Raw genomic sequence first — 20,190 nt, forward strand, 5'->3', positions numbered from 1 at the left:
TATCCCAAAAAAATTAGTAAATCATGTTTACTATATACATACAGTATTATTATGTAGAATTCTATTCCCATTATTTTGGAAAATACGAACAATTTTACCCGCCTTGTCGTTTTGAAAGCGATTCTAAGCGAACCGACTTGGACGAGTTGCTTCCCGAACCAACTCGAAGTGATTTCTCACGTTGGTTTTGAAAACTAGTTATCTACAACCAAGTGAATTTAGGGGTAAGTGTGAACCTGGTTCAAGTTTATTATAGTATCGCGATGGCAGTGGATCCTTAGTGTAAACGTAAATAGTTTCTTGGTAAAACAAATTGTGGTCGTAAAAATAAACTAGTTCTAGGTTACATAAAAATATTGTTTTGATGTTTTGCTATTACAAATATTTATCAATACAATTGTAGTTCGTCGCCAAACGAGTTACCAATTTTTTGCATAGAAATGGCGAAACATTCAGACGCACCTGTCAAAAGCGCATTGTCCCCTTGATGAAAAATCAATTTACGCCTAATGAAAGCACCACAAAAGCCCTATGTTGTGCAATATTTACGACCTATTCAAAATAGCGACACTTGCGCCCCGCCTTATAAGTAAATGGAAAACGTCAATTGTTAATAAACGTTTTCAACTCTTTTTAAACAACAATAAGTGAAACCAATCAATTCGTAAATGACCTTAACACTTTTTAGAGCTAAAACAAAACTCGTTACAAATTGAAACAATACCACATTGATAAAGAACGGAAATGAGAACTGACGGAGTTTCAATATTGGTGAAATTGCCCGTTGAGAAGATCATGTCTGGTTCCAACTGCAAGAACAAAAGGAGGATTCGAATCGCGGACCACAGTAGCCAGCCACTTCCGTTTTATCCGAAAGTTTTCCCCTTTCCGGGTTACAAGAAGAGTCGCTCCAATAACAACAAAAGGAAAAAATGTCTCTTCTTCGCCTTCCAAATGATGTTTACCCTGGGATGCATGTCGGGTTTCGCCTACCAGGCCTCTCAAGTATTGACCTTTTTCCTGCACTACCCAACCAGAATGGAGTCCGTCACCACTTACACATCAGGAGGCGTTCTAACTCCACCAGCAATCTCAATCATTAACTTCAATCCGTACGTAACAATTCATCTTTTCACCGATTCAGATTTTACCGACCCCGAACGATTACTAATGTGAAGGGTTTGACGCAGAAATAAAATATAATAATAATAATAATAATAAGCCAGACTAATACTCAAGGCACCAACACAGACCCAAGTCATCGAGCGACTTTTAAAGCCATTCATTCATACAACGCGTAGGACGGTGGTGCCCAGCCTTTCTACTCGAACCAACAGCTCCCTACACTCCCAATTACCGTTAACCTCTACAAGGTTTTTGTTAAGGGGAACCGTAAGAACACGGTTGGAAATTACCTTAAACTATAGTGGGGAGATTACTTACAAACTGAACGCGGAAGGAGTCATTCTGAGTTTTAAATTTCAAGTTTATTAGCTATCACAGTTTAAGCAAAATCGCCTTTAAATAGGCATTTAAATAACATCATGTCCGACGGTCTTGAGAGATAAGTTCTCAGTTTTTGCAATATGAAGAGAAGCTATAGACAAACTGGTTGTATGTCAAACTCTATATTTGACATTGAAGGGGATTTATTGAAAAGCTTGATTAAGGTTGATTCCACGAAGACAAATCTAAATTCAGTATCTTCTCGAAAATGCATCTTGAGTTTTTATGAAGTGGGCTAAGAAAACGCGTAAGGAGTGTAGCTTTATTACTCGCAGACTGTATTTTCTTTGCACGTTTTGTAGCGCGGTCTTATACCCGTTTCTTGAATGAATCTCTCTTTTCAAAGATTCATCAAATCGTACTGGACTAAAGCGATAAGTAACACGACACCGTACGCTATCGAACTCAGCAGTTTGGTATTCGAAATTATGGCCTTCTAATCGCTACAAATTGAGTCGCCTTCATAGTGATACTTTTCGTTTAGCACTGGTCGCAGCTGGTGCAGTTCAAGGAATCCCTGACCAAATACAAACTTATCGAAACGGGACATTCGCTGGAGAGCCTGCTAACCAACTGCAGCGACATTGAGATTTGTCGGTAAGGAATCCACCCACTCCTATTATCGCCTTAGTTCACTTCGATTTACATTTCGCAGGGACCTTGTTGTTTGGTTTTGGAGCGAACAAAAAGGCAACGGTTACGTCATCTTCGACAATTTCACGGGACAAGCTTCGAAACGTATCAATGTGGGACTTCAAGGTTTGCCACCATTTCGCGGTGGTAGAACGGAAATTACAACCTCAGTTTGATCACTTTAGAGTTCTCGGATGGCCGGAATTTGATTAGTTTAGAGGTCGGTTTTGAATCCGAAGAGTACGTCGTCAACGCCAACACCACAGCGCACCCTGGTGCCAGGTTGTACTTTCACAGCAGCTACGACATCATCACGTACGGTGAGCCGGAGTACAACTTCAAAGAAGTCAGACTAGAGGGGGGTAAAAAGTACTCCATCAAGCTCAATCAGGTGATATAGGCTATTAAGATATTCGCATCAGTTGTTGGTGGGAAACCAGTTATACCGATAAGAGGCAACCGATATTAAAACGATAGAAAACTGATTTTGATAGCGTAATTTCGCGGCATATTAAACCAAAAATGAATGGAGGCTAACATATTCTCCGTTCACCCGAGTATATTTTTGATTAAATTGATATGGATATTTCCGTTAATATCGGTTGCTTTTCGTTACAAACTGATTTTCGGTAAACCTCTAGGGCTGCGTTGAGACCGTTAGTAAACGTGACGTAGGGTCTTGTTTTACGCTTGTTATAAATTCTGTAAAATTTCGTCTGTCACGGCGTCTGCAACTAGCCTTCCTCCATGATACGAAGTCACATGACAGTTGTTCAACGAAATAATCTGCTCTTTCAGCCGATAACTTCGTTGACCACACGATTTTAACGTGGCCTCAAAACCAAATACGTGATAAATCGTACAATAGAGTAAACGGTCTCAACGTTGAGTTCGTTGACGGTTGCTGAATGCTACCTTAGATATCTGACATTGAACATCTTAACTTCAGGGTAAAATTATATTTAAACTTTTCGCGCAAAACAGGAAACCTACTTTTACCTTCCCCCACCATTCTGGACTAACTGCAAAGACTACGAAGCAGAATTTATCAAGGATCGAAAAGCTCCCTTATCCCGATTGGTAAAGTTACCCGGATTTAAAAAAAATACCAAACTAGATTTAATTAAATTGTCGCTCGCAGCTTTGCATGAGGAAGTTCTTCATCTCGCAAATGCTGGGAGCATGCGGCTGCGTTCCTTCTCATTGGGGAGACAATTATATTCAAGTACAGATCATGACGGATATCGAGAACAAAGTTTGCGACAGTTGGCAGAAAAGCTGTAAGTATACGAGAAAGTGAACTTCCAAAAGCGTCGATTTTAATTAATTTACACAACGGCCGTAGACGACTGCTGGACAAAAATACGTCAAAACGTTAAGGATGGCATGTACGAACAGTCCCAACAAGTTTGCAGACGCGACTGCAAGTGAGTCTACCGCTTTACTAAAGTTCAGGTTTAAAAATCCGTCAGACCTTGTTTTATATAGAAGGTCCAAATTGGAAATGTGCTCTGAACCGATTTTAAGTTGAGTTTTAAAATTTCGTAAAATAATAATTGGAGAGATAATAAGAAAATGGTACTGAAAAATTAGTTTTGTCTCCAAAGAAATAACTAACATGACATAAATCGGGACATTCAAATGGTTTCCCCTTAATACGCCATACTGAATATATATTTTGATACATATCGCGGGATAATCATGTTAAGTCGTTCTTTCATACATAATAATTTAAATTTAAATACGCCAAAACTCAAATATAATTAAATCTATCTTCTTCTTTTTAATATATAAAGATGAGTGTTTATTTATATATATATATATATATATATATATATATATATATATATATATATATACATGTGTTTGTCCGCTAAAGGAATCTACAGTTTTCAACTTAGGTCGACCATAGAGATAAGTGGGTGTGTATACCGATAAGGGGCACCTGCGGGCGGGGGAAACGGGCCCCTATAGGGGCCCCCCATTTTGCGGCAATATTCGGCAGGTCAAAAGGTTAGGTCAAAAGGTTAGCTGTTTTACGAGGTTGATTTACGATGTTAGGTCAATAGGTTATCTGCCCCTATGGACACGATGCAAACAGCCGTTAAATAAGAGTGAAACAGGCCCCTGTAGGGGCCCCATTTTGCGTACATTTTCGGCAGGTCAATAGGTTAGCTGATTTACGATGTTAGGTCAATAGGTTATCAGCCCCTATGGTGGTGACACGATGTTATGCAAACAGCCGGCCCGTCATAGTTAATAGCTGGAGGCACCCCCATTTTAGGTCAAAAGGTTAGCTGATTTACGATGTTATAACCCATAAAACCCAGGTGCTAACCCATTATAGGTCAATAGGTTATCTGCCCCTATGGCGGTGACACGATGTTATGCAAACAGCCGGCCCGTCATAGTTAATAGCTGGAGGCACCCCCATTTTAGGTCAAAAGGTTAGATGATTTACGATGTTATAACCCATAAAACCCAGGTGCTAACCCATTATAGGTCAATAGGTTATCTGCCCCTATGGCGGTGACACGATGTTATGCAAACAGCCTACCCGTCATAGTTAATGTCGGGCACAATTCGAGTTGGTTTTCGCCGACAAACACTTTCGGGCCCCTAAGCGTACCGTAAAATAGCGGGCGGTCATCGGTAAAAGTGTTTTGGGAAAAAAAGAGAAGAGTGTATACAAATTATAAGGTTTTATTTATACATTCAAAGTTACAGTACATTAAGCGGATGAAAACGTTTAAAGATAAAACAATTTATTTTTAATATATTTATGGTTGGTAGATACCATATTAAACAAATTGTAAAAGTTAAATACACAAAACATATTTTGGTTGGCCACTGTTTCTTTAAAATCGTCAATAATTTTAAATGCTGTTACGTAATTGGACGCGTAGCGGACAACGGTATCATACCTTTCATGTTCATCCGATAGAAATAAATTGTTGGGTGCACATGGTTCTTTATACAATATTTCGTAAATTTTACGATAATTATCGGTTATAACGTAACCCATTAATTCAAAGAGTTTTTGGTTCACTTTAAGGAGTTGAATGTGCGAATTAATGAAATATTTGAGTCGGTCCAATTCTCGAGTTTCCGGCGCTTTGATTACGACCGACGCTTCGGATATCGTACTTTGCAAGGTTAATTCTTTTTGGTCAGACATGGCGGCGGTCACTAGCGCATCAGATAGCGGGAACGGTGATCGAAAGGGCAACCGTTGGGGATCATTTATTTGTTCCCAGTGGCCGTATAAATCATCCCAGGCGCGCGAAGACATTTCAAAGACCTGGTGTGTGATTTTATTGCATAGAGCTACAGATATATCGAGCTCAGACGTAAAACCCGTAGTAACGAAAAGCTCGGATGAAAGTGAATACCGAGGGTTAACTTTCCGCTGAGTCGGATCAAATTTAGACATTTTAGTGGGCCCAGGAACGTTATCTACACAGCTTCGTTTAGACATGATGCTCGAGAAACGGTTTGTAGTGTACTGCCGATGGATGACGGGGATGAATCCCTTATATAGCGATAATAATTTGATGACGTAATCAGGATGATGTAATGGGTTGACTCAATGACTCACGCGATTAGTCAAATTTTGCGGTGTTATGTGTATAGCGACGCCCATATTGGTAAACCAAAGAGATAGAAATTCTACAAGTCCCATTAAAAGTAAAATCAACGCGATTAGTAATGCGTTTTTAGGATTGTTCGCGATAAGCCGACTAACGGGAGAGGCGGGGATAGAACCTTCCATACCGGAAGTTATCGTTAAACTAAATTTATCAATAAACCAAAAAAGGGATTTAAACGTTATAAATTTTATAAAAAACCAAATGACATACAAAGTATTAAAATAAACAAATAACTAAAATAAACAAATGACTAAAATATACAAAAAGAAATATTGACAAAAAACTAAAATATAGAAAGGAATTATTTACAAATGAAAAATACAAACGAGAAATGAAAAAAATATATACAATAATTAAGAGGATCTATTCCACAGAGTTTATGGGGCTCCATAAAATTCTACGCGCAACAACATTCATTTATAACCATTTTTCGACAAAACGTTTGTCCCCAAAAAATATCTAACAGTTTGAAACGTCTTTTTTTAAAAAGTTTTTGAGCATATAACTTTTTTACCATGACCATCCTTCGACGCTTAAAAACAGCTGTGAAAACAATCGCTTTTTATAAACATTTCGGTGCACACTATTTTAACAATACCCGATTTGACGCGTCAAGTTAAATTCAGGAGTCGCGCGTGGGTCAAACTTAATTTGCATCGTAAAAAAGGTTAGGGTTGACACAAAAAAAGAGCCCCTAAACCATTTTCCCTTCAAAGAAAAAGACCGTAGGGGCCTACATTGTTCAATTAAGACTCGAGCGGCGTGGCCCCCAAAGGATTCCACACTAAGGGTTTGGTGTCTAATAAAACAGCGGCTCGTAAAAAAAATTGGGGCCGCTCGGAGAACAAGAAGGGCACAGTCAAAAAGTTTTTTTCGTATATTCATCCAGCTTTGTCAAAATAGTGAAAAGAGTTTTCTGCGGCTCTTTTGAAAAACAACCTTTGTCAGCGATAAAAGGATGAACCGCCACCATATTTATGGGGCTATCATTAAAGTAGTCATTGATCCACCCTTAAATTTAATAGGCTTAAAAAACATTGGGGTCCATCTTTTAGAAAACAATCGAGTTTTATATAATAGAGTTTCGACTTAACGACGTGATATTATTTTTATACAGCCTCAAAAGATACGTATAAATAGAGCCCTATCGGCCAAAGAAACTTCACTAATCAGCGGAATTCTCTAGTTGGAAGTCGTTTTCTTAGCACCTAGAAAAAATGGATAGCGAAAGCTTATGTTGGTTTCTAGACGATTTGGAGGTAAATAGACCCTGGTCCGTACCGCAACTACTGCAATTTTATTACGGAATATGTTTATTTTTAAATTTAGAGCCGGGGTTTGCACCAAATAAGTTACCCGCAATCTTTAGCCGTCTGAGTTTTAAATTAATTTTGACGGTTATTGAAATTTTTGAAACTGTTCAAGCTATCCCCCACGTTCCAGAAGCGTGCCAAACGGTAGCCGAACTCCGATTATTTAATCAAGCATTACCGCCTCGGTTAGGCGAAATTATTGAAGCGAGATATAATAAGCGGGAAAAAGAATTACTCGAACTCGAGTGGGATGCTATGTTGGGTGCCGAATATGACGAACCTGTGTTGGACTACCTGAAGAGTAAGTTTTTTTCTCGTACCGAAAAATATCTAAGAAATTAAAATATATATTTATTTTTTATAGACGCCCCTGAAATTGTCCCGGTGGATGATGCTGAACCCCGTGAATCCGCCGAAATGGTGGACGACTATTTCAACGACCTACTTAACCAAAGCGGTTACGGGGAGGCGGAGGGAGATTTCCCAATTGTGGGGTATATTGAATTTGAGGACCCGAATTGCGTAATTTTGGGTCAGAATGAAAAACAGTTCCCGAACTTCAATATGACGGGAATTGAATTGGAAGCTGAAATATCTAATAATATATCGGAAGGGCTTGCCAGGGTCACTGAACGGGTATTACGCGACGTAAACCCCGCTGACATGGTACAACTAGTAATCCGTAGTTCGGCGCTGGGTGCGGCGCATCCCGATATAACCATTTCATTTAGGAGACGTGACCAAATTGATATCGAGGCCCTTCTCGACGAGATATCCGAATCTATATATTCAGATGAGGAAGAAGCGTTTTTCCTGGCACCCGTTAATTTAACTTTTTCCATTGTCCGTCTCCCCCAAGGCGGTGGCTGGGCGAAACGGAAACGACTAGAGACCTTTGCCATGTTTTCTAGAAATAGACGAGCAATTGTCCGTATTGCGAACAGCGACTCAATCTGTCTCGCTAGAGCTCTTTGCGTCGGTGTGGCACTGTGTAAATATCAGAATGAACCCGAAAACAAAAGACTAAAAACGGTCTATGAAACTTTGTCGCATTCCAAAGAAAACAATGTGGCTCAGCGAGCCGAGGCGCTCCTCCTATGCTCCAAATCGGGTGTCCGACCTAATAAAGAATGCGCGTCGCCCGAGTCGATTAGAAAATTTAGAACGTATCTCAAAGAATACGATATTTTAATCTATCAAATTAAAAACAGCTGGCCGACCTTGGTGTACGATTCTAGAGTGCGGGGAGGTATGGACAGAAAACGTATTGTACTTTTAAACGAGGGGGCGCATTTCAATCTAGTTAAAAAGCTGGCTCCCTTATTCGGGAAAGCAAAGTTTTGTTCAAAGTGTCTCGAGGGGTACAGACAAGATAGCACCCACGCGTGTTCAGACTATTGTTTCGCGTGCTGCAGGGCCATAAAATGTACCGGAGATATAATAAAATGTCCCGACTGTTTACGTAAGTTTACGGGTGTCGATTGCTACGCTCATCATAAAATAAAATTAACCGGCGATAAATTATCATTATGTCAAAATTTATTTCATTGCACGGAATGTTCGATTCTAATCGATTTGACTAAACGCGACGGCCAGCTGCATTCTTGTAACGAACAGTATTGTACCGTTTGTCGTAAGTTTTCCCCCTCGGGACATCAATGTTACATCCAAGTAATAAAAGAACCGCGACGCCCGTTACCCCGTTTCGATTCCAACGGTCAGCCCACTCAAATGTGGATATTTTACGATTTTGAAACGGTCCAAACCAAACGGCACCCCGATAAGAAAAACTGTTATATTCATCAACCCATTTTATGCGTGTCGGAAACTTATTGTGTCGCGTGTGTTGATACCCCCGACGTAGCATGTAAATTTTGCGGCGTTCGCCAACGACAATTTCTGGGTTCTGATTCCGCGCGAAACTTTTTCGAATATTTAAGAACACTGGCTCGGATAAGAAGAGTGACCGCGCTGGGACATAATGCGAGTAATTATGATACGCAACTCCTATTACAAGTTATAATGGAGAGTGCCGACTCGTTTGAGCCCGATCCGATAATAAATGGAACTCGCATCTTGCAACTGAAACTACACAATTTAACTCTATCGGATTCGTATAATTATATACCCATTCCTCTGTCGAAATTCGCGGATACGTTCGAGCTGGGTCGCGAATATACGAAAGATTTTTTCCCTCATTTTCTATTCAACGTAGTTGATAATAATTTTGACATTTACAAACCCGAACAAACAAACTACGTCTCGGAGAACTCGCTGCCCCCCTTGGAAGCTTACGGGGCCCAATATTTCACGGCGAAAGACCGCGAAAGTTTTAACAAATGGTACGCTCTCGAATCCGAAAAGAGTTCGGGATTTAATTACCTCGAAACGTTAAAACTCTATTGTTCTAGAGATACCCACATATTAGCTAAGGGTTGTTTAAAGTTTATGAAACTATTTCAAGACTTGTGCGAAGTTAATCCGTTTAGCGTGGGCGTGACTATCGCGTCAGTGTGTAGTTACGTGCTAAGGAAAAAATTTTTGGAGCCAGAAACGATTGGCATAATACCGGCTAATTTGTATCGGTTATCCGAGCCTCAATCCACCGAGGCTTTAGAATGGCTGGCTTGGGAAGCGCATGTCCGGAATGTTACCATCGTATCAACGCTGAATGGTCGAGAACCGCGTGCTGGAAAAATTAAAATTGATGGTCTAATCGGTGAGAAAAACGCTCTACAATATCAGGGCTGTTGGTAAGTATTATTTTAAAAAGTTCGAAGAGACAAAATATAAACAGGTTTTTTTTCATTAAAGGTATCACGGTTGTAGGACTTGCTTCGGGGACTCTGTAAATAGGAACCAGCCATTATACGCTAACGCGAGCGATACCCTTAATACACGATTTTCCAACACGATGCGGACAACCAATAAACTTAAAGAAATGGGTTATACCGTCATTCAACAATGGGGGTGCGATTGGATTTTGGAAAAACAACAAAATCCAGCCATAAATGAATTTTTAAAAAATTCTAATTTTTCGGAAACTTTAACTGAACGTTTAGACCCGCGAGCCGCTTTTTTCGGGGGCAGAGTATCAGCCTTACGAACGTACTGTAACGTTGAAGGGACCGACGATAAAATATTCTACGTGGACATTTGCAGCCTGTACCCTTTTATAAACAAACGGTATTATATCGAAAAATATATATATATAACGAAAACAAATATTTAAGTGTGTTTTCCTTTTTATAGTGGCAAAGTCCCCGTTGGTCATCCGACAATTCTGCTCGGTAGCGATATTCCAGCCATTGACGATTTTGAGGGATTATTGTTATGTAACGTGCTCCCGCCAACCAATTTATTCCATCCTATTCTTCCGTATCGGACCGTTAACAAAAAGTTAACGTTTACCCTATGCCGGACGTGTGCCGATTTACGGTATCAGGGTGACTGCGAGCATTCTGACGACGAAAGAATGCTTAAAGGCGTTTGGGTAATCGACGAATTAAGATGGGCGGTAAATCGCGGATACAAAATTACAAAAAAAATTGAGGCCTGGTCATACACGGTGACGCAATACGATCCTGCAACGGACAGTGGAGGGATTTTTCGAGATTACGTTGACTGTTTCCTAAAAACCAAGGTGGAGGCGAGCGGCTGGCCGTCAGATTGTCAGACCCCCGAAGCCCAGGCTGAATACATTGCGGCTTTCGAACGTCATGAAGGGGTCAAATTGGACCCTACCAAAGTCTCCAAAAACGAAGGTCTTCGAGCCATCTCGAAATTAATGCTGAATTCCATGTGGGGGTCTGTATGGATTTTATTACCCCCCCCCCCCCCATTGGGGTTATAAATCATATTAGGTAGCGTGATAGATATTAAAACTTTTTTTTTCCAGAAAACTCGGTCAGCGATCCATTGTGACCAAAACTGAAATCGTTCGCGAACCCAAAGTGTTCTTTGAACTGCTATCAAATCCGGAAATCAACGTAAAATCGGTTTTGACAGTCAACGATACGACTCTTCTAGTGAAATCAGCCCCCATCAAGGAAGCGGAAATCCCTCTAAAACATACAAATTGCGTGATTGCCGCTTATACAACCTGTCAAGCGAGATTAGTTTTATTAAAATATCTTGAAATAGTCGGAGAGAACGCGTTATATTTGGACACTGACGCCCTCCAGTACGTCTCGAAACAACCCCTTATAACTACGGGCCATTATTTGGGCGATATGGTCAGCGAGTTATCCGGTTATGGAAAGAATTCGTTTATTTACGAAGCCGCATATGGCGGGCCAAAAAATTACTCGTTTTGGGTGAAAAATCCGGATACGGGCGAAAAATTTAACGTTACGAAAGTGAAAGGATTTCGAATTAATGTCGGTAATCAGCATATCATTAACGGCGAAAATTTAAAAACTATGCTAGGAGTGACTGACGAAGAAACTGAAATACCGGCGGCGTTTGCCGTGCCTCTGCCCAAACAAATCCGTCGACTTCCGGATCATACGCTCGTTAGCGTCGACTTGGAAAAAGCGTATCGGCCCGTAATGGATAAAGTTCGGGTTTTATCGAATTACCGAACAGTTCCATTCGGATATAAAATACGCGCTTAAAAAAAACCTTCGCTCTTATGCGGGCGAGCCGCGGGTCGAGAGGCGCCGGTCTCCGCGGGTCGCCGTCTCGGCGTTCGAGAGAGAGAGAGAGAGGCGCGCGCGCGTTCTCTCTCTCGATCCGCTATCCGCGCGCGTCGGTGGTCACGAGGGGGGTGTGTCTCTAGCGCGCCGGCCGCTTTCCACGTGGTAGGGGGGTGTGTCACGGGAAAACGTGTTTTGTTATTGTCAAAAATAAAAAATATTATATATAAAAACAAAATGTCCATTTTATTTCATTCTGGTTTCAGCTACGCGGTGATAATGTACCCTTTTTATCACAGTTGTAACATCATACTTTGCGGGCCTAGCCAAAGTGGTAAGACATATTTCGTAGAAAAACTGATTAAACATTTAAAACAAATGTTTGAACCTCAAATTGAAGAAATCCACTGGTTTTACGGCGAGGATCAGCCAGGATACGATAAACTTAAAAAATATAACGTTATATTTCATAAGGGTTTACCCGATCCTGACTTATTTGACGGCTCGAAACGGATACTGGCCGTTTTAGACGATTTAATGGGGGCGGGTCAAAAAGGAGAAGTTGCCCAGTTGTTCACCAAAGTCTCGCATCATCGTAATGTTAGCTTTATCTACATAAGTCAAAATTTATTTCATCAGGGTCGCGGGTGTCGCGAAATTTCCCTCAATGCGCACTACATACTTTTAACGAAAAATGTACGGGACAAAACACAGATTAATTGCTTGGCGCGCCAAATGGCCCCTGATAATTCCAACTTTGTTATCGAAGCGATTTCTGACGCGACTAAGGAACCAAACTCTTACGTATTGATCGACCTTCAGAAAGATTGCCCCGACTCACATCGGATCAGAACTAATATTTTCCCAGGCGAGCAAGTCTCGGTATACATTCCGAAATAATACTTTTCCGAGGGGTGGTTAGTTACCACACACCCCCCCAGCGAGTCGAATTCATTCGATGTACAATGTCTCGACGAGTCAGGTCGCAAAAACATCTGCTCGAATCGATCGGCAAATTAAAGGGCGTTAAGAGACGTAATATTTTAATTAACGCCAATAAAGAGTTGATCGAAGCAATATCTGATTGCGTGTATAATACTCTTATCGGGAATATACGTCTAACCACGCGGCAAAAACTACGATTAAAAATACACCGTAAAACGTTACGCAAAATTGCCCAGAAAAAATTGGGCTGGCAAACTAAAAAACGAATATTATTAAATCAAAAAGGTGCCGGATTTTTCTCGTTTCTTCTGCCTATTGTGTCGTCGCTCGTGGGAGCCCTAACAGGTTGAACATAAAAAATGTTAAGGTACTCGAAAAAAATGACTTTAGCGCCGATTACGCCACCCCATCAACAACTCAAACCGGATATTGACACGGAAATGGCGGATATTTTAAAAAGCGAAGCGCTCGATGACAGGACCAAGTGGAAGATATACGAAGAGATGCTACTAAAAAAGCACGCTCGAAATAAACCGATTGAAAATAACGATACGCCCAGTTACGATACATTAGTCAATCTGTTCCCGCTAGGATACAGAGCGAGCGCCCGAGCTATATTTAATCATTTGATTTCGGACAGCGGTCGACTGCGGTGGGACAGCCAGGGGCAGATTTTATTAGACGGTGAAATACAAACGGATTCTGATATTGTTGATTTAGTATATTATCTAATAAGTCCCCACGCGCCGAGACCCCAGAGTTGGTCAAAATTTAATAACCTGGTGGGTAAACTACGGAAAATCACCCCTCAAGCCTTCCCCACCACCACCCCATTACCGTCTACTTCGTTCCTAACAGCTTCCGCCCCCCCGGGCCCCCATCTTTCGCTCGCCTCCTCCAAACGAAAGAAAACTTTGCCGTCAGCGGTCGGGCCCAATTCTTTCGCGACACCTCGACAGTCACCGAAACTTTGGTCGCCTACTATTAAGAACCGTTTACGTAAAAAAAAAACGCCGAGTGCCAAAATTTTGAAATGGGAGAGTTACCGATAAACGTAACGACTAGACTTGAAAAAATATATTTCGATTCTCGTAATCCAGCTAGCTACGGGGGTGTTGAAAAATTATACGATTCTGTCAAAGAGCTCGGAATATCTCGGGAGAATGTTGAAACGTTTTTGCAAACTCACGACGCCTATACGTTACATAGACCCGTTATTCGAAAATTCCAAAGACGAAAGATTCGTGTAGGTAACAGACTAGACCTCTATCAGACTGATTTGGCAGATATGCGCTCTTTAGCGAGCGACAATTCCGGATACACATTTATTCTTACTTGTATAGATTGCTTTTCGAGAGTGGCATTTGCCGTCCCCCTAAAACGTAAGACCGGCGCTGAGGTTGCCCGCGCCCTGAAAATAATTTTTAAAGAGCGGGGCAAGCCCCGCGCTATACAGTTCGACCGTGGGTTGGAGTACGTTAATTCGACTGTTTTAAAACTCCTAAAAGAGGAGGGCATTAGACATTACCATTCCGAAAATAGCGACGTTAAAGCCGCGATGGTAGAGCGTTTTAATAGGACCCTGAAACAGCGCATGTATCGTTTTTTTACTCATAAAAACACGCGACGCTATCTCGACGAGCTGCCCAATTTAATTCATTCGTATAACGCCAGTTATCATACGACAATTAAAATGGCTCCCTTCGATGTAAACGACAAAAATATTCTTCAAGTTTATCGAAATATTTACAAACCAGGGCAGTCCCAGCCAGCCGCTCTCAAGCCCCGAAAATGCCGTATCAAAGTCGGCGATTACGTAAGGATTACCCGAACTGCCAGACCGTTTTTAAAAGGATACAGCGATCAAAATTGGAGCGCCGAAATATTTAAAGTTATTTTCAAGAATACTAAAAGACCTCTTCAATTTAAGCTCGTTGATTTGGCTGACGAACCCATCACGGGATATTTTTATTTCAAAGAAATTCAACGAGTTATAAAACCGGAAGAATATACAATTGACAAAGTATTAAAGAAGCGACGCTCAAAGGGTAAAGTCGAATATTTCGTTTCTTGGTTAGGGTATCCGGCTACATTCAATTCTTGGGTTTCTGCTAAAGATGTCCGAAGCCTTTTACCTAACGATACCCAGTAATTCAAATCTCGAGATATTTCCGAATAATACGGTAGCCTGTTTCACGATAAAATTACCCGAACCTATCGAATTAAAGGGGGGGTGGGAAGTTGCGTTGGTGGAAATATTGTATCCCTTTTCGTTTTACAACGTGTTGCCCTATGACAATTACGTCTATTTCCGAGTTAATCCCGCCCAACATGGGGGACAGGCTGACCCTAAAATGGTCGGGACGATGCGAGAAATCCCTCCGGGGCATTACTTGAGTATAGACCATTTACTTAAAGTAGTAAACGACACCGCGCTATGCACCGCCGCTAATGTGTGTCTTACCCACGATCCGCTGAACGGACACGTGGCGCTGGTTGGAAAAAATATTACCCCCTATGGCGTATTTATGAGTGACGGACTGAGCAACACGCTAGGATTTGAAAGAACTAAAACTATCGCGGGCAGAAGCGAGAACCCGGCTCGCTTAAATTTCCACATTCCGCCCCAAATCTTCGTTTATTCCGATATCGTCGCTGATCAAGTGGTGGGCTCGTCGCTCGTCAAATTGTTAAGAATAATAGCGGTTGACGAATCAGCCCGATTTGGTACTCATATCGAGAAAACATACACTTCGCCGCATTACGTGCCCATTGAGAAGAAATACTTTGATACTATCCAAATAGATCTACGCGATGTTTATGGGAAACCAGCTCCTTTTGAGTTTGGCAATCTAACAGTAAAACTTCATTTGCGTCCAAGATGCCCTTAAGACACGTTCTTGAAAAAAGACGCTGCGTAGCGTGCCCGTACGCTCAATATTATGCCACTCAGGCGGGTGGCGCTATTCCCGACGTATACGTGGGATCGCCGTATCAGCGGGGGCACGGGCAATTCGGAAGCGGGTTTGGGAGTTTCTTCTCCGGCTTGTACAAGCTAGCGAAACCGTTTCTTTTACGGGGGGCGAAATTTTTGGGGGGCCAAGCCCTCTCCACGGGAAAACAAGTTTTGGCTGATGTCTCGACGGGGTCATCCATACGTGAAGCTACCAAACGGAGGCTTACAGAAAAGTACGATGATCTCAAACAACAATACGGGACTGGGAAACGTAAACGCAAAACTAAAACAATTAAGAAAAGACCAAAACGCGGTGGAAAAAAATCATTAGTAGGCAGGAAACGAGCTAGAAAGGTCGTTGATATTTTCTCCTAAAATTATGGGTCATTGCGAAGCGTTAAAAAGTGAACTTGATATTTTTCAATCCGCGCCTATCCAAACGTCAATTGAGGGAGGAAAATGGACCACCTTCAAACCCATCTCGTCGCTGCGAGGCGATACCGTCGAGTTTAATATTCCTGGAAGCGGGCACGAGTATATTGATTTACCGCTTACGTACCTACTTGTTAAAGCTAAAATCGTCGCCGATGACGCGGGCAAAAGTTTATTACCGTCGGATGTTGTAGGGGGGTGTAACAATTTTTTGCACACGCTATTTAATCACGCGGAAGTTTACCTTAACGGAACCTTACTGTCTCCGTCAGCTTGTTCGTACGCTTATAGGGCGTACATTGAAACTTTGTTAAATTTTGACAAGGGTGCCAAAGCGTCCCATTTAACAGGCGCGCTGTGGTACAAGGATACCCCCGGCGAAATGAATTCGGTCACTGCCAACGAGGGTTTTAAACAGCGGAAAGGATTCACGGATCAGTCGAAAGAAATAGATTTAATTGGTCCGCTGTTTCTTGACGCGCTCAATGTCGAAAAATATTTAATTAATGGCGTAGATTTACGTATTAAACTATCGCGAAGTAAAGCGAGTTTTGCGTTAATGGGTACGCCGAAGCCCGGGGTTGACTATAAAATTATCATTACGGACGCGAGCTTGTTGGTACGTCGTGTACAAATTGCACCCAAAATACTTATCGCTCACGAAAACGCCTTGTCACGAGCAGCAGCAAAGTACGCTTTTACTCGCACCGAAACTAAAATATTCACCATCAACTCGAATATCCGAAACACCGTTATTCCCAACGTATATTTGGGTACCCTCCCGGTTCGCTTGATTGTCGCGCTGGTGGATCACGAAGCCTACAATGGAACCCTGGCAAAAAACCCGTACGCTTTCGAACATCAAGATTTATCGAGTTTAGCTCTTTACGTGGATTCTGACGGTGTGGATTCGAAACCTATTACGCCAAACTACGACGCGGGACAATATATTCAAGCCTATCATACTTTATTCACGGGTAGCGGAATTCATTATAGAAACACCGGGATCGATATTTCCCGGGGAGATTATGCCGGGGGCTACGCTTTTTACGTCTTCGACATTTCAAACGACCATAGCGCGGGTGAGAGTCATTATTGGAACCCCTCCAGACAGGGACAGATGCGTTTGGAGCTTTCGTTCGCTAAACCAGTCCCGCAAACGTTAAGCTGCGTAGTTTTCGCCGAATTTCAAGCCAGCTTTAGCGTAGACAAAGATCGTAACGTTTCTATTGAAAACGTGTAATTATGCGCGGATCCGAGATTTTAAACATTTTGAGACGTACGCGCAATTTTATGGGCGTATTCGCTTCCGATTGTCTACCCTATAAGATTAATAGTTTTCCAGCGTCACTGGTTGTAAATCTGGACCCCCACGATGAACCCGGCAGCCATTGGGTCGCGATTTACCTTGATAAATTAAAACGGGCTTGGTATTTTGACTCTTTGGCGCTACGGCCCATTTTGCCAGCCATTAAACTTTTTTTAAAACAAAATTCGAGAAAAATCACGCCCACCAAGCGGCGACTTCAATCGACAACGAGCGTCATTTGCGGACATTATTGCGTGATTTATATACGTCACCGATCAAAACGTAGAAGTCACCAAAGCTTCTTTAAGGGTTTTTCACGAAGAGACGTCAACAATGATATAATGGCCACGAGAAAATTTAACAACCTGTTACGTCATCATAAACGGAGTATAAATTCCCGTCGCGCGACTATACCCCGTTTTTATTCCTAACTAAACCCTCAGTATCGTGTCGGTGGCATGGCGAGAATGGCCGTTGTCGAATTTGACTTTCTACTAGGAAAATCCGCCTCGCGCTCCGGCGGAGAGCCCCCCGACATTGTCGTGAAGGAACTAGCTATATCAACAGTATCGACCCCTCCCGCCGTTCAAGCTTGGACTTTCGAACAACCCTATCCAGTACAACAACTTCCGAACGCCATTAAAAGACAAAACGGCTGGGTGTCTAGGAACCTTCACGGTATTTGCTGGACCGCGGGGTATCTCCCCTATTATAAACTACCCGCCTGCCTTATATCAGCGGTATCGAGTGCGGATATGATTTTTACAAAAGGAGACGTAAAGTGTAAATTTTTAGCCGATTATACTGAGACCGCCATATACGATTTGGAAACTTTTGACTGTCCCCGAGCTGCGACTTTTGATACGCCCCCGCCAGTAAAATGTCTATTCCGACATCAAACTCTAAACACCCGACAACCGTGTTCTTTGGAACGAAGTCTACTTTTCGCCGAATGGATTACCCAGAACCGCGCTGAAATAGACAGTCAATTACGATGTCCATTTTAATTTTTTTTTGTATCACACTATAATATTTTTTTGACTCGTAAAAGAAAAATAATTTTTGTAATATATCATCTTATAAAATAAATATTTTTTATTATCTTATAAATCCGACTCGTTATTTCTCATTGCTCGCGTCATTTTTTTTAGATTACGTAATTAATAGTTCATTGTGTCCATTCATTCGCCCACGGTAGAAAAATATTATAAACTTATTTTAAAAATATTAAGTGTCAATTTATCAATGTAAAAATTATTTTATACGGTCACCTTTAAAAATAACAATGTATTCAATATAAAAACGTTTATTCACATTTTCTTTACAGCGGTTTTAATATTATGAATTTGATTAGTTTTACAATATTCTTGAAAATAAATCAGAGCAGCCATTTCCTTTTCAGTCGGCATTTTTAATTCGGCTGGCAGGTTAGATGTAGTTGGTTCGGTTGATTCCATTGTGGCACCGCGCTTTTTACATGTCCCAATAAGTTCGTTAAGATAATCGATAATTTTATCATCTGACATTTCCTCGGCCTCCGTGTAATGGAGCGATTCACTCTCATCACAATCACACGCCAGATCCGAATCTTCTTTCATTGTGTTACACGATAAATGTGTCATTAAATGTTGTTTGAAACCTCTCACGGACCGGTATATTTCCGAGCATATCCCGCATTTCTTTGGTAGCCTAAGCGGAGACATCTTCCTCTTTCCCATAGCGGCTGGCTTATGAAAACCACAACGCATCTACGTAATCTTTACGTTTCATGGTGTAGATTACGTCATCTTTAGTGAGTCATTTTTATAGATTACGTCATCTTTAGTGAGTCATTTTTATAGATTACGTCATTTTGGGGGTTAGACCCAGAAATATTATTCCGTAGCTCAAAGAGAATCGGGATGGCTAGTCACGAGGATCTCAGCACCGTAACCGGTCGGCTAGAAACGTTCAAGCAATGGGACAACGTACACGTGAACAAGGAAGACTTGGCCCACGCAGGACTTTTCGCCGTAGACTCGGACGGCATAGTCGAATGCTACCTCTGCCACGGACAGTTAGGCAGTTGGGAAACCGGCGACGTACCCCAAACGGAACACGACAAATTTTATCCCAACTGTCCGTCACCCGCCGCTTTGGAGGGCCAAGATATCCCGCCATCCGAAAAATACATCTCCGGCGGACCTACAACCACCCCCGAGGGACCCGGCGACAACGTAACTCTTACCATCAAACGCCTCGAGGTAGAACATTTAATGAAAATGCTCGTAAAAACGCTAATTTCAGATGGTTCGTTTCAACCCTTTGAGTGAACTTTGGTATATACCCTACGAAGATCGACGTAATTACCATGATATAAATAAAATACATTTCCAAAGACGTATTTTCAATGTAAATCGTATTATACAGCCTGTACTCGAAAAATATCTTAATAAAACCTTATAATTTGTATACACTCTGCTCTTTTTTCCCAAAACACTTTTACCGATGACCGCCCGCTATTTTACGGTACGCTTAGGGGGCCGAAAGTGTTTGTCGGCGAAAACCAACCAACTCGACATTCACTATGACGGGTAGGCTGTTTGCATAACATCGTGTCACCGCCATAGATAACCTATTGACCTAAAATGGGTTAACACCTTGGGTTTTATGGGTTATAACATCGTAAATCAGCTAACCTTTTGACCTAAAATGGGGTGCCTCCAGCTATTAACTATGACTGGCCGGCTGTTTGCATAACATCGTGTCAGTCCACACCACCTGCGGAATAGGGGCAGATAACCTATCGTAAATCATCTAACCTATTGAC

General features: G+C 41.7%; 2 protein-coding genes across 2 annotated transcripts; both read left to right on the top strand.

Moving 5' to 3' along the window:
- The first annotated feature begins 744 nt into the window (after window positions 1-744).
- On the top strand, window positions 745-12,458 carry LOC149962964 (uncharacterized). Its single transcript, XM_090164480.1, has 15 exons — window positions 745-1,112; window positions 1,853-1,922; window positions 1,991-2,103; window positions 2,162-2,265; window positions 2,325-2,530; window positions 3,124-3,219; window positions 3,281-3,419; window positions 7,467-8,268; window positions 8,314-8,351; window positions 8,967-9,855; window positions 9,917-10,288; window positions 10,355-10,909; window positions 11,001-11,418; window positions 12,214-12,334; window positions 12,379-12,458. Exons 1-15 carry the CDS (start codon window positions 745-747, stop codon window positions 12,456-12,458), a joined length of 4,371 nt encoding a protein of 1,456 aa, XP_090020606.1.
- Window positions 12,459-19,233: 6,775 nt separating this feature from the next.
- LOC149962965 (baculoviral IAP repeat-containing protein 3-like) lies at window positions 19,234-19,872 on the top strand. The gene is made up of 2 exons (XM_090170408.1): window positions 19,234-19,597; window positions 19,668-19,872. Exons 1-2 carry the CDS (start codon window positions 19,283-19,285, stop codon window positions 19,824-19,826), a joined length of 474 nt encoding a protein of 157 aa, XP_090026534.1. The 5' UTR covers window positions 19,234-19,282; the 3' UTR covers window positions 19,827-19,872.
- Window positions 19,873-20,190: the final 318 nt, after the last annotated feature.

Source organism: Leiobunum rupestre, chromosome 1, assembly GCF_980474605.1.
Source record: "Leiobunum rupestre chromosome 1, qqLeiRupe1.1.hap1, whole genome shotgun sequence".
Classification (NCBI taxonomy): Eukaryota; Metazoa; Arthropoda; class Arachnida; order Opiliones; family Sclerosomatidae; genus Leiobunum; species Leiobunum rupestre.

Bases quoted from the DNA above. Each gene is read 5' to 3' on its own strand.
- LOC149962964 (XM_090164480.1), top strand. From the start codon at position 745: ATGAGAACTGACGGAGTTTCAATATTGGTGAAATTGCCCGTTGAGAAG. The intron at 8,269-8,313 runs GTATCTCAAAGA...AATTAAAAACAG, and splicing joins TCGATTAGAAAATTTAGAAC to CTGGCCGACCTTGGTGTACG. The intron at 11,419-12,213 runs GTGAAAAATCCG...ATATTTCATAAG, and splicing joins CAAAAAATTACTCGTTTTGG to GGTTTACCCGATCCTGACTT.
- LOC149962965 (XM_090170408.1), top strand. From the start codon at position 19,283: ATGGCTAGTCACGAGGATCTCAGCACCGTAACCGGTCGGCTAGAAACG. The intron at 19,598-19,667 runs GTAACTCTTACC...CGCTAATTTCAG, and splicing joins CCGAGGGACCCGGCGACAAC to ATGGTTCGTTTCAACCCTTT.